Genomic DNA, 14,858 nt, shown 5'->3' on the forward strand with positions numbered 1-14,858 from the left:
CCCTGTTTGCCAATCTACAGGTTTTCCTATGAAGAGGAGCAGAACAGCCTCTTCTATGACAGCCTGAGGGCACCCGCCCGTATGAAGTTAGTATGGAATGTAGCATCTTCTGGGGTTTTTGGGTTCCAGGTGCCTGTTCTCTGCTGCTCTTCCCTTATTTCCAAGTTCCTGACTTGGAAAACAGCATTCCAGACATCTCTTTGGAATGGGACACATGGCTTTTCCTGTCTTATTCTTGGCTGGAGTAACTCAGTTGGGCTCTCCAGTTAGGACTGGCCTTTCTTGCGTGAGAGGGTTCTGCTAGAGAAGAATGAGGTCATGAGTGTGCATGCGTGAAAATACTTTGAGTTACCCTTGTGGCCCTCAAAGCTCTGATGTTGGGATGCTTTCAACCAATCCTGGTATCTCCTGGGTTCTCTCCTCCCTGTTCACCCTCTCTCTTGCACCTTGTTCTATAGCACAGAAGTCTCAGGGGGAGCCGGGGTGGTGCACGATTCGGGAAGAGTTGGGTGAGAAATGAGTCTACTAACAACCATCCTGTCCCCTTTCTCCTTCCACATACAAAGCGGAGGGAAAGAAGACATTTCGGAGTGGTCAGATGAGGACACTCCCAAGAAGTGCCTGGATGCCAATGGGCACGAGGAGGACATAAAGGTACCAGGTGTACGGGTACGAGCACTGTATGATTACACAGGACAGGAGGCTGATGAGCTGAGCTTTAAAGCAGGTACAGAAGCACTAATGTCTTACTAACCTGTCGCTTGACTTGAATGATTGAAACACTCTCTAAAGAACTGGATGTCCCTTAGAAAACTGATAACTTACTCTTCATCCACCGGCCTGACCCATTGTCAGCTCCTCTGAGGTGGATGAGACACTGGGAAGTCCACCCTGTTCTAGACAGACAGTGAGGCCACGTAAAAAGAGATTGCCTTGGCCTTGGTCACAGGGTAGGGAGAGCAGACCCCAAGTGGTGAGACAGATCCTTCCTGCCTCCTCTTGAAGCATTTATTCTCCATTGTATCTCGAGACTTTATTAAATGCTTCTCCCTTGTGCCATTGATTTAAAAATTATATAGGTGGTCTGGATTGTCCTTTGAAGTAAGAAGAATATAATTGTTTTGGGAGACAGCTCAGCTGACTGACGTGCAGTACTGAAGTCAGAGTTCAGCTGGCAAAAACCAGTAATGCAAGCTGTGGCTCAAAATGGGTATCTTGAGTGGAGATCCTGGCTCACAGCAGAGGATTGAGTGAGAGTGAATGCTGGAGCAAACAGACCCTTCCCCTTTCCTTCCTTCAGTTAAATTTAGTTTGCATGTGCAGTCTTCTCCGACTTGAAGAGGACATCCAGATCTTGAGAGTGTCTCTAATCTTGCTTGTTTTGAGTGTTACGTGGTATCTCTGTGTTATACCTCTCAAAAACACACCAGTTCTAAAAAGGCACTGAAGTCCTTCAGTAGCAGGGGCTTGTGCCTGTGGCCAATATCTGTGCTGCAGTGTTACCCTACTAGTAAATTTCCTAACACTAACTTGTTGCTTTAAAATATCTTACAACGTGGGTGCTCTAGAACTTGACTCTTGGCTCTCTCTTTCCACCCAGCAGATGTGATAAGGCATGACAGGTTAGCTTCAGTCATCCCCCTTGTGAATCTGCTCTGAGCAGTGTGCACTAGTGGGGCTGAAGCTTAACAGCAGATGACTTTATTTCTCAGCCTCTGCCAGCGTGGGATGTGTCTCTTGATGCCATCAGACCTCCCTCTGGCAGAAGTGTGACCTTCTACTAGTGGAGAAAGGGACTTCTCTGCCCTTTCCCAAAGTAGATATGGGAAGTTTAAAAGCCTTTCCCAGTCATAGTCTGAGAAATGAATGCCTCTGCCAGCGTGGGATGTGTCTCTTGATGCCATCAGACCTCCCTCTGGCAGAAGTGTGACCTTCTACTAGTGGAGAAAGGGACTTCTCTGCCCTTTCCCAAAGTAGATATGGGAAGTTTAAAAGCCTTTCCCAGTCATAGTCTGAGAAATGAATCCATGCCTTGCTGGTCAAACCAGACACTCCATCATGGAATAGTTATTTTGGGTCCTAACAGCTGGAGCTCAGCAGCCTCTTATATTTTCTTCCCATCTGCTACTTGGGAGCCACTAAGAAATAAATCTTTGAGATCATTCTGATCTCTCTGGCTTGTAAGTATGTTCTTCTGGGGGCAGGAAAGCAGGAAGAAATATAGGGCACAAAAAGATTTCTAATGTTGAAGAGCAGAAGTGAAGGTCTGTTTTTTAAGTTCCTTGGCCTAGGGAATGGGGCTGAGCATAGGCTCTGAAGAGGTCAGTAACTCTGGCTTTGGATAAACTCTGTGCTATGATACAGGGTGTGATAAGTGGAGAAAAGCGTGGTGCCTCTCCTGAGGCAGGGAAAATGCCACACTGCACTTCCATAGGTTGGTTCCTAACGACTGTTTGTGCTTTTAGGTGAAGAACTAATGAAGATCAGTGAGGAAGATGAGCAGGGCTGGTGCAAGGGCCGACTTCTCACTGGCCAAGTTGGACTTTATCCTGCTAACTATGTGGAGAAGGTTGGATCATGATTTCTACTGCCGTGCTAGTGTCTCACAGCCATACCAGCATCTCCTGCAGAGGTCACTGGGCCACTGCTGGCCCCAATTCACCTTTGCAGTATATCCAGCAACTTCTGGACTTTCAGGGCACGTATTCCATGTAACTAATGCTTCACTTTAAATGCCTAGACCTGTAGGGATTTTCTAATAAATAAACAAAGATGAGTAAAGCTTTCTCTGACTGTGAGCACTACAGGAGTGCAGGAGGGAACAGACTGGCACTCAGTGAAGGGAGATAAGTGACACTTGCAAATCTCCAAAACAGAGAAAACAGACTTCCTTGGCTTCAGTGCACGTGCATCCATAGGGTGGTGGGGTCTGCTCTGCCCCCAAGCTTCCTGTTCAAGGAACTTTGGATGTGCAGGGTAATAGGGAACTTCTAGTCTTGCTTCCCCTTCTTGGCTCAATCCAGCTGACTGGCAGAAATCTATTTTTTCCTCCCACAACTTTCAGAAGTCTTCAGTGTCCTTCACCTGCAGGCTTGTTGGTGCAGCTGGTATGAGCGATACAGCTTCAACAACCTGGGTGTCCCCTCCCCCTACCCTTAGATTTATTAGGGTAACACCAGGAATGAATAAGAATACAGAATCCTCTTTCTCCTAAGAGAAAGCTATCTGACATGGTGTGGCTGTTCAGGCTAACCACTTGGGAACAGAACTGTCTGGCAGCACCTTGGAGTTGGCCAAAGGAGCCTTGATGCACACTGAAGGCTGGTATTAATAACAAGGCAGCCACATTCCAGTCTGTTCTGCTTAGAACCTCTAAGTGCACTAGTATGTGTTGGGGTTTCTAATGCCTTTAGATTATTTTGGCTATACCTCTCTTCTTTATGAACACTCACTGCACAGCAGAGACCCTCTTTTTTCCTTCTCCTACATATTCTTGACTTACACATGCGAGAAGTGTCACAGTGTGATGAAGGATAGCAGAGTATGGAAACTACCTCCTGGCTGGCACAACATCAGCTATAGAGGGATAACTCTTCTGGTCCTAAATTGCTGTAGGTGTATTTAAGCCCAGTTGTAAAGTGCCATTCAGCAGGGAGGACCTATCAAACCTCTTTATCTGGCCTCTCTTTCTGCCCTTGAAAGCCTTTGAGACTGCTGAGGCAAAGTGGGGTTCTGATCCTAGTGCTCTGCATATTCAAATATGAGGACTGATGGACATGTTCTGTATAGCATAAGTCTAAGAGCTTGAGGGGACAAAAAAAGGAAAAGCTACTACTTTTGGAAAAACAAACAATAGTTTCAAAGTGGTTTACTTACTACCTCTGTTGAGATGCATTGTGAGTTTGTAGTGGCCTTTTGTAGTGAAATTCTTATTCTGGGTTAGTGCACGTGAGGAAGTTGGTTAAGTCAGACTTGCAAAACTTAGTCCAGTCTCCACCAACCACACCGGGGCGAACCGCTTCAGAGTGGTTTGGAAAAATTGGGGATACAGATAAGGAAGTCTCACTGGGGTAGGTGAGCATTTGGGATGAAATGACCACAGAATGTTAACAGCAGCTAGTGAGCCAAAATGGATGTTTAACAAGCGTAGACTGAAAAGGAGGTGGGAATGGATAGATTCAAACCCTGTTAATTTGTGAGAGATTAAAGTATCACAAACAGCTTGTTGCCTGCCAGACGGAGCAGAAATTAACCTTTTACAGCACACTGGGTGTAAACGTACCACACTGAAATGGAGCCTGCCATGGACAAAGAGATTTGAGACTAATGCTATGTAGTGCTTTTGTGAGACCGCAGAAATGTATCGGCTGTTGAAAGGTCTTGCTCAAAGTATCCCTAGGACTGTACTTCATGAATGAGGGGGAGAAGGGTCCAAACCAAAAGAACAAGGCTCAAGCATTTTGTTCTGAATCAGTAATATCATTTCTCGTGAAAAGAGAAAGTATTCCCAAAAAGCAATTAAAGATCCAAGCAACAGCCATTAAAAATGCCTGGATTTAGCTATGTGTTTACCTATTATTCAAAGTCCAATATTTGACGAAACCTCTAAGCTTATGGCATGTAATTAGAGGTGTTAGTGTACAAGCACTCGGATTTATTTAGAGATCTAGCCTCTGCTTTCAGTGCTATATCCCAGGTAAAGTATCATCAGTGTTGTACAGTAATTGCAAGTGTTCCACTCGCTGACCCACAACTGCATGATTTGTTGCTGTTTTGTCCTGACACCCATGAATGTGCAGAGAGCGTGCCTGCCAGGCTTGTGCGATAACAGAGACAAAAACAGGGATAAAATGACCCGAGATGTGCTGTAGTGAATACTAAAATGTACCACATTAGCCTGGGTATTTATTTTCAAACACTAACACTAGCCTTTCATGTAAGGTCAAAAAAATTCTAGAAAGGAGTTACAAAGGATAACTGGAGGCTTGACTTCATTCCTCTTCCGAGTTCTAGTCAGTCTGTAATTAGGGATGGAATTAGGTGCGGCCAGAACCTGCTCTGAGGACAGAAATGTCCAGCGGACAGGACCTCTGATTGCAGTACAAACAACCTGAAATTCCACAGGACAAAGTCTGAACAGACTTGTTTGTTCTAGGAAAACATGACCACCTGATCATAATGGGCTGCTTGAAGGTTTCCAGAAAACAGTGACATACTGCAGCTTATGTGATTGAGTCCCCTAAAGGAATGTTTGCACATCAGAAACTCCTGCCAAGAGCTGAAGTAATGGACAGGAGACAACACATTGAGAATGAAGAATTGCTTGGCTGGACTGTACCTCATAAATTTTGGCATGGCATTTAGTCCTGGGTACTCAAAACCAAGTGAATTAGTAAAAGAGAGCCTGTGTAGTAAAGAACCAGTCGGAGGGGAAGAAAAACCAACACCAAACACATCTAATGATCTTATATTAAACTAACAGCTCTGCCTGGAGACTTAATTTTCCATAGAAGCAAATTAGCTATTAACCACAAAGGCTCTAGTTAAAACTTGTCATCGTGCCATGCCAGAAGTTTTGTGCGTGAACAGAGACACACACACACACAAACTAATTGCTGTGCCTGAATTCCAGAAAGCTGGCAAAGCCTATTCTTCCCCCATGGCTTCTGTAAGAACAGAATATGAATACATCTCTGTGCCTGATGGGCAACACAGTGAAACCATTATCTAGTCATATTTTATTTTTTTTAATAAAGCCACTCCTTGCGGAAAGCTCGTACACCTGTGGTTGGCAGATCATTAATTTGGTTCTGACGTCTTCCTCAAAAAGAATTTCTCAAGTATCACCCAAAGCTTGGATTTCCTGTTGATCATGAATTTTCTAGGAAGAGGAAGTTAAAGATTCTCTATGACGGATCACACCCATTTCCCCAAAGCAGCAGCTGGGCTTGCTTTGCTCAATCCATTAATGATGTTTATGCCCTGTAGGCAAAATCTGGGTCGCAGAGCCCACAGGACAGCTGTGCTCCGATGGCAGCTGAGAGTTGTGGTTAGTTTCTAACTCTTGGTGGCACTCCCACAGCCCTGTGTGGAGCTTGGGGCTGTTGGTGCTTCGGTTTTCTTTCCATCCCACTTCCCCATCCCCTGTGTCCTTGTTGTGGCTGTTTTGCTTGGCATGGAGTGCTGAGGCAGGTAGAAGCATGTAGCAATCCTGCACAAAGACCCCCCCTTGGAGCTGTCACAGACTGTCCCTGTGCTCCCTTTGCCCAAGGCCACAGCCGTGTGGAGCTCTGCTATCTCAGGTGGGTTCTCCCAGTTGCGTTTCTAGAGCTGCCAGCAGCAGCAGGCTGCAAAATTCCCCTCTGCTTGTGAAGAAAGCTGGTGCTGGAGTTAAAATGGGCTCAAACAGCCTGCTCAGGCCGGTAGGTGATTGTTTCTAGGGTAACTGCACAGAGACTGACTGCAGACTGGTCATGGGGCTGAACCTGAGAGGAAGCCACTGCCACAAACTCCACCTTGGCCCGTGGAGATGTGGTTGGAACATACTCGCTACAGACTGGCAGGGAACACAGTGCAAAACAAGCGGCAAAGTGTCTTCAGAGAGACCTTACACACACAAAGAAAAAGAAACAGAAAGAGACTTGCAACTTGCATGACTGCCCAGGTACAGGCTAGAAGGACCCGGAAAATTCAGGGGCTGGATGGGACTGAAACTGTTTGGTAGAAACTTGGTAGTTTACCAAGCTACCTGGGTTCTTAGAAGATCAAACAGAATGAGCATGAGAAGATGTTTCTGGAGAAAATGGGAGAGGGCCACAATGGGGTACGCCCTGTAACTGGAAGAAATAGGCTGGTTTTTTCTATTGGAACATCTTGACTAAGCAACATGGCTCCAGTGAATTTTTCCAAAACCATATTTCAGGTCAAATCACCTCCGCTGCTTTCAGCACATCCATTTTACTCACTGTCCCCTCCTGTTTTTCAAGATACCATAACCCTGCTTGCAGAGGATACTCGCTACTGACTGGCAGGGAACACTGTGCAAAACAAGCGGCAAAGTGTCTTCAAAGAGACCTTACACACACAAAGAAAAAGAAACAGAAAGAGACTTGCAACCAAGTGTTGCATGACTGCCCAGGTACAGGCTAGAAGGACCCGGAAAATTCAGGGGCTGGATGGGAGTGAAACTGTTTACCAAGCTACCTGGGTTCTTAGAAGATCAAAGAGAATGAGTATGAGAAGATGTTTCTGGAGAAGATGGGAGGGGGCCACAACAGGGTAGGGAAGAACTGGAAGAAATAGGCTGGTTTTTTCTATTGGAACATCTTGACTAAGCAACATGGCTCCAGTGAATTTTTCCAAACCCATATTTCAGGTCAAATCACCTCAGCTGCTTTCAGCACATCCATTTTACTCACTGTCCCCTCCTGTTTTTCATGATACCATAACCCTGCTTGCAGAGGTTCCTGGTTTGTTTCTCAGCTTAAGGCTTCCTTTCTCCATAAGCAGTGCAGTGGTGGTCAGCACTTCTTCCCCCTTAGTGTGGGGGCCCATAATCTCCCCCCTTCAGTCTCAGCGCTTTCAGTGGGTCTGGCTATTTACAGATCCTGTGGTCCCTTCCTCCCTATGTTTCCTTTCTATCCTACCAGCTGGAAGTCTTCTTCCAGGTTCTGCAATCCCCCCTGCTTTGACTTCACTACCTCTTTCCTTCCTGAGTCTATTGTTCCTGCTTTCAGCAGGAGGCTGACACCAAAACAGTCACTGCCCCCAGCTGTGACCACACAAACCCTTTCTCTCACCCCCCCCAGGTGCCACACAGTTCCTAAGGGTATGCTACATCCACAATTCGAGTGCCCTCAAAGGAGGGTGAGGGTCTGCTCACTGCCCAGTCTCTCCACCTTGTCTCCATATGGTGTGATGAGCATGACTTGAAGTTATACATCACTTCACTGAATTTCACTGAATTTTAGAGTTGGAAGGGACCATAGAGATCATCTAGTCCAACTCCCCTGCTGAAGCAGGATTGCCTAGAGCTTGTCAGAGCATGTTACTCAGGAGCATCCAGGCGGGTCTTGAAAATCTCCAAGGAAGGGGACTCCACACCCTCCCTGGGCAGCCTGTTCCAGGGCTCTGTCACCCTCACTGTGAAGAAGTTTCTCCTCATATTTGAGTGGAACCTCTTAGCTTTCAGCAGGAGGTTGACACCAAAACAATCACTGCCCCCAGCTGTGACCACACAAGCCCTTTCTCTCACCCCCGCCAGGTGCCACACAGTTCCTAAGGGTATGCTACATCCACAATTCGAGTGCCCTCAAAGGAGGGTGAGGGTCTGCTCATTGCCCAGTCTCTCCACCTTGCCTCCATATGGTGAGCATGACTTGAAGCTATACATCACTTGAGTGATGGTCACCTGCCAAACGGCCTGCTCCCAGCAGGGCCGCCTGTAACATCTCCAAACTTACCATTACAGCAAGGTTTAAAACTTTTCCCCAGATCCAGGAAACCCCAGGGAACGTCTGCCAAGATCACCCCTTCTGTGGGGTATCCCAAAGCCTCCCAAGTCCCGAGCACCTGCCAGACCAGCCAGAGGTGATCTTACCAGACTTTTGAAAATAAATATTTGATTATGATACTGGAAATCGGCCTGCTCCCAGCAGGGACGCCTGTAACATCTCCAAACTGACCATTACAGCAAGGTTTAAAACTTGTCCCCAGATCCAGGAAACCCCAGGGAACGTCTGCCAAGATCACCCCTTCTGTGGGGTATCCCAAAGCCTCCCAAGTCCCGAGCACCTGCCAGACCAGCCAGAGGTGATCTTACCAGACTTTTGAAAATAAATATTTGATTATGATACTGGAAATGGAGTTACAAAAGAAAACCCTGAAGAGATACGTGTCTTCATGTGACACACACACACTCTCACTTAACCAGTCAGGAGCAATTGGGAGCAGCACACTCCTTCCCTGGCCCCACACCCCAGTTACCCTTTCCATCAAACCCCAGCAGTTTTGCCTGGCAGGGCAGCAACACTGGCTGGCACAACTGAAAGAGATAGTCCTCTCTGCCCCCCTTTCAAACCTTCCCTGCCCTTCCCTTACTTGCTTCAGCAGTCACACGAGCAGGAGGAGATCAGCTCAGGGAGGCAATGACAGCATCTGTGCAGGGCTAGGGACACAACTCAGCCCAAGGCCGTCACTTGCAAGGGACAGCTTATGTGCAGCAGGACTAGCCTTTCGGCTGCAACACAACCCCAAATTGGGTCAAGCCAGCCATGACTGTGCTCCTCAGTATCTCTCGAGTTACCCATCCGTTGTGTTCCTTAATTTGTTCCTTCTACCTTTGCTGGCTTTTCTCCAGACCACAACATTTGTAAGACGGCAGTAAAATTGTGTAAGTTATAAACCTGAACAAAATATTCACTCTACACATAGCATATTAGCTCCTTATCTTAGATTTTGCTGGAAGCATTGCAGGGAGTCAGCGTGTGGCTGGGACTGCCTGCCTCAATGCTTAATTTTTTCTTTGGAAGACAGCTATTAATTACACTCAGTTGAGCACACTGGTGGGCTGGTCACCCATGACCCTCAGCCAGGTGCTTCCCTTGCATCAATCCCACCAAATATATGGCTTTATATACATTCCTTATGGGAAATCAGGGCAGCTTGCTGACCTGACAGAAGCCTAAGTCAACCCAAAGAACTTTTCTATATGAAGCCTGAAACAACAGGAAATTGGGAGCATCTTCTTACACGCTTTGGGAAGGGATATATATGCTGGGAACCTGTGTCTTCTTCTAGTGAGAGGGATGCTTTCTATTTGATTCTCCTTTCCTCCATCTTGCTTGTTCCACTCTTTCTACCACTGAAAACAGGCTGCCCTGAAATACTGAGCAGAGTTCTCTCCCTTAGTGTCTGTAGACTGCTTGGTAAGAAAAAAATAAATAAATAAAAAAAAAGTAATAGATTTGTATTAGGAATTGCTCCTCTCCCCAAGACATCATTGCAGATCCCTGGTACCACACCACTCTTGCTGTGATCCATGGGAAACTATATCACTCAGCTATTTTTCAGGTAGTTTACTGGATTTGCCAACCCCCTTCCCAAATCTTCTCATTCAGCAAAACCATGCGAGGCCAACGGGTCGGAATAGGAGAGCAGGACCCAGCCACCTCATCTCTCTCCTCCACAGTCCTTTCACCTTCTTTGCTGAGTAGCGAGAAGAGAGCAAGGTCCCTCCTCTCCTCTACTAACCTGCTTTTGAACAGACCCCCAGAGAAGCCCTTTCTCTTCCCTTTGGTTCAGACCTACAAGTGCAGGGTGGCTTTTAGCCCCATCACAGCACTTCACCCTCAAGTCCCTCCAGCTCTCTTTCATGGTAATCTCATGTCCTCAGACAACAAAATTACTGTATTGAAAACCTGTCCCTAGTGGTATGGCAGACTCCAAGAACAAGCCTGGTCACCATCCTTTGCTCTCCTGGGTGATGCTGGGGACTCTCTTTTACTGACAGAGGTGAGTAACAGCAAGACAATCTCTGATTAGGAGGCTACATCAGGGTCAGGGGCTGGTGTCGCAGCAGTCAGGAGGAAAGAGGCAGATGTGATGTAGATGGACAGGGAAGCTGAGGGCCAAAGAGCAGGCTACCAGCTTGGAGCTCAGAAATTCAGCACCAAAGCACATGAGATGCAAAAGAAACAGATGCAGGAAATAGCAAGAACTGTGCAGTGACAGCACGCGCTCGCAGGGAACAGTCAGCAGCAGGAGGTCTTTCCTGTACTGACAAAGACAACAAAAAGAAGCTGACTATTTCTCAGACCAGCAGCATGCTCTTCCTGCTGCTTTTATGTAAAACTGATGGACGGGATCAGCAGCCTTGCCAGGACTTGGAGCAACCAGCATGGGCTGGAAGGTTTGCAAGGGACCCAGCGGAGGTAGAGAAGCTTGAGTAACCTAAGCCTTGCTAAGACACAGCACAGTGAACAAAAACTGTGCACCCTCCACAGAGGAGAGGAGCCTGCACTGTATCTCCCCGTGTCTCCTAGCACAGACAGGCAGAGGCAAAGTGTGACACTGACCTATTAGCCTCTGAGGCTGCCTTGGCTCCTCCTGGGCACATGCCCTTTCTCTCTCACAAGCCCCAGCTGGGGTAACGCCAGCAGGAACAGACTCTGTCCCTCCTAACCCCTGCACGTCATCGCTATCACACAGCTAAACGCAGACCTAGTGAGAACAAAGCCAGCAGAGGAGCAGAGCAGCACTGTGTGACAGATGGGGACAAGGCAGGAGCAAGCCACTCAGGCTGAGACTGCTCCAGCCAACGTGAACGCCACCACTCCCAATACACACTCACCACCTGAACTTGCTCCTCTACACAACAAGATGCAGCTTACACGGCCTCCACCCTGCCATCACACGCTCCCTTTCGCATCCCTCTGTCATAGCTTCAGCTCTCGGGGCCCTGAGTGTACTAACAGGCCTTAATTGTCCTAAGCAGCCTCACCTGGGACCTCTACCCACACCCTGTCCCCATGGGGATGGGTGTGCTTTTAATTTAAACTCAGTCCAGAGCAACCAGGCCCCCTTCTGAGCTAAACTGGAGGAGTAGTGGTCTCTAGCTGTGCCTTGTGATCCTAACACATAGGCTGGCTTAGCAGCCTGACCCTGTCACCACTGACATGTCTGGCAATCACTGGGCCTGATCCTGACCTGTGATTGACTTCCTAGCTTGCCTGTTGTCCTGGGTTGAGGAACACAGGGCTAACTTTTCTTCTAATGCTGGGGAAAATTGCACTTTTAGAAGACTCTAGCGTCTGAATTTGTGAAAATATTTACTTTATAGCCAGCCAGGCTCTGTGGGATTCAAGGTTTTAGTGTTTTCGAGCCTTGCCAGGTGCAGGGACAAGGAGGAGCAAGGCCTGGGCATTTGACCCAGGCTGGCCAACAGGATTATTTTAACATCACATTCAATATAAATTAGAAAAGTTTGCTGTGTAGCGCTCTCTCCCTTGACGGTGACGGGTCCAAAGAACTCCTTGCCCCGGTGCCAGCTCTCTCCCTTGACGGTGGCGGGTCCAAAGAACTCCTTGCCCCGGTGCCAGACCCCTGAGACCTTCCCTTCCTCCTGAAGCCATTGTGCTCTCAGTGTCTGCCATTTGCTGTCCCTGCTGGGAGGGCACAGCTTCTCACTGAGAATTGGCTGAGTATAATTCTTGTATATCTTATATCAGTATTGGGATTAATACTAGTTCTTTAGTCTGAAGTAACGACTTCCCTACCTTGGTTACTGCCTCATGGCACCTCGACGGCTGCACAGGGGCACTTCACAGAAGGGCACCTCTTGAGAAGTCTCCAGCATTCCCCGATTCCCCTCTCCGGGTGGGGAGGGATCATGGGGTGATAGAATAATTGCCTTATGGTTCTTTGTATTCCCCAATTCCTCTTTCCGATTGGGGAGGGATCATGGGGTGATAGAATAATTGTCTAAATGACCATAGATTGTTACGGGTTTTCTCAAACCATAACAACTGTAGACTGTCTTATCACCGTGAGCTTGCCTGGCTATATCAGTTCTTGGTCAAACCTGGCCTACTACCCTGGGCTTGCACTGTAGATTACCTCATCACCGTGAGCTTGCCTGGCTATATCAATTCTGGGTCAAACCTGGCCTACTACCCTGGGCTTGCTCAGCTCTCCGCCGGCTAACAAGGTAGCGGGGAGGCGCTGGGCGATTTGTCGCCCTTCCCAGCCAGGGTGCTTCATTCCTGGGCTCCGGTTAGGCCCCGCTGGGCTCCGGGAGCGCGGGGAGGGCCTGGGGGAGAGCGGCCGGGGCGCGGGGTGGGGGGGGACCATAGATTGTTACGGGTTTTCTCAAACCATAACAACTGTAGACTGTCTTATCACCGTGAGCTTGCCTGGCTATATCAGTTCTTGGTCAAACCTGGCCTACTACCCTGGGCTTGCTCAGCTCTCCTTGCTCCGGTGGCGGGGGAACGGGCCATGGTTGATGAGGGCCCAGGGGCTGTGGGACACCTCCCTCACAGCTCTCCTCCTTCTAGGGTGCAACACGGACTGGCTGCACCCTGACATCAGCGCTCCTGGTATGACTGCTGGGACAGCTGCACCACGAATGTCATCAGGGAACTCAACTGGTTTAAAAATAGCCATGAAGAAAAAGCTATCGGTTACTTTTACCCGAACTGATTCCCCAATACTGTCTGTATAATCCCAGAAATAGGCATATAGGCACAACTAAGGTAGCAGCAGAAGAGCCAACAGGCACCAGGGGCTGCTTAAGACAAGACTGCTGCCAAGAATGAGCCCTGGCAGGAAACAGGCTTCACTACCCAGTTCAGAAACTCATCTCAAGAGTAGCTCAAATCAGATATATCAGCCAGAAGCCTCTCATCTTACTGTAGGGCAACGTGCCTCCCATATCAGGTCTTGCTCTGGCCATGTAGTTAGAGCTTTGCTGATTCCCAGAACACAAGACTTCATACGCCTGCTAACTCTGCAGCAGGCATCTCGAGAGTAGCTCAAATCAGATATATCAGCCAGAAGCCTCTCATCTTACTGCAGAGCAACGTGCCTCCCATATCAGGTCTCGCTCTGGCCACGTAGTTAGAGCTTTGCTGATTCCCAGAACACAAGACTTCATACGCCTGCTAACTCTGCAGCAGGTTTTCTGCAGGGTTTGTTTTTGCCCAACAACTCAGTTGTTCCTGATTGCATCTGTATGTCCCAAGATTTTATGGATCTTGCTAAGATGGTGGGTCCTAGGTTGCAATGAATTCTACAGGTCTACCTTATGTTTCTGTGGAAATCAGTGAAACGAAAGCCTTTATATTTAAACTGAAAGTTATCTTGTCCAGATATGAGTACATTTAACTGTTTATTTTAGTGACAAGCTGGTGCTGCAGGGCAATCTCCTTTTGGAGCTAAGGAAACACCAAGCTATTCCATCTTAGTAATGCCACGCTACTGATTATCTTTGGTTGGTGCTGCTCTTCTGAACCTCTCATTGCTCTGCAGTCACTTTCTTTTTTTTGGGGGGGGTTGGTGTGGCTAAAGCATGAAATGGGCTTACACCATTGACTTGTCGTTCAAAGAACAACTGTATTTTTCCCTATTTTTCTTGTGGGCTTTCTAGTCCATTCCCTCCTGTTTGCGGGCAGGTAATAGAGCACTTTAAGGCCCTGACACCACCTTTAGTCTGAAGTAACGACTTCCCTACCTTGGTTACTGCCTCATGGCACCTCGACGGCTGCACAGGGGCACTTCACAGAAGGGCACCTCTTGAGAAGTCTCCAGCTGACCCAACCACTTCCATCTCTCTTCGCTTGTGCGAGTCCACCAGGCCCGGTGGCCCAAGCTCCAGCTGCTGGAGCAGCAGGTGATGCCTGTGGGCACTCCTCTGGGCTTCTTCTCAGCTAATGGCTGACCCACAGTGGGCTTGGCCTCCTTGCTCTTCCTCACAGCCCCTCTCAGCCCGGGCCTGGTCCGCCATGAGGAAGGGGGGGTCGGTCAGTCAGTCAGGACCCGCTGAGGGGAGCTGAGGGGGGGGCTTGGAGCGGGGAAGGTCCCCCCCTTCACGTTTAGAAGCGGTTTGGAGAGCCCGGTGCGGAGGAGCGGGGTGCTGCCGGGCCTAGCGGGGGGGGCCTGTCCCGAAACGCCCACCCTGAGCCCGGGGAAGGTGAGGGACTCCCGGCGGTTGTGGCGGTGAACGGCGAAGCTCCCCCCGTTGCCATGGCGACGGGACGGGAGGAGGGGGGGGGCGGACCCCGGCGGCGGGGACCCCTCCGCGGGGCGGTGTGGGCTGAGGCGGCACCCGTAAGCGCGGCCCGGCCCCCGGCGCCGATTGG

The 14,858-nt window shown here is 48.7% G+C and overlaps 1 protein-coding gene across 1 annotated transcript; it reads left to right on the top strand.

Annotated features, from left to right (window-relative positions):
• Positions 1-24: 24 nt before the first annotated feature.
• LOC106892771 (protein kinase C and casein kinase substrate in neurons protein 3-like) lies at positions 25-2,785 on the top strand. The gene is made up of 3 exons (XM_014950223.1): positions 25-86; positions 567-727; positions 2,466-2,785. The coding sequence occupies exons 1-3, from the start codon at positions 82-84 to the stop codon at positions 2,579-2,581; spliced, it is 282 nt and encodes a 93-aa protein (XP_014805709.1). The 5' UTR covers positions 25-81; the 3' UTR covers positions 2,582-2,785.
• Positions 2,786-14,858: the final 12,073 nt, after the last annotated feature.

Source organism: Calidris pugnax, unplaced genomic scaffold, assembly GCF_001431845.1.
Source record: "Calidris pugnax isolate Ruff unplaced genomic scaffold, ASM143184v1 scaffold68, whole genome shotgun sequence".
Taxonomy (NCBI): Eukaryota; Metazoa; Chordata; class Aves; order Charadriiformes; family Scolopacidae; genus Calidris; species Calidris pugnax.

What these genes read in the sequence shown, in the direction of transcription:
- LOC106892771 (XM_014950223.1), top strand. An exon ending in TGAGCTGAGCTTTAAAGCAG is followed by an intron (nt 728 to 2,465) that starts GTACAGAAGCAC and finishes TTGTGCTTTTAG; the next exon opens with GTGAAGAACTAATGAAGATC.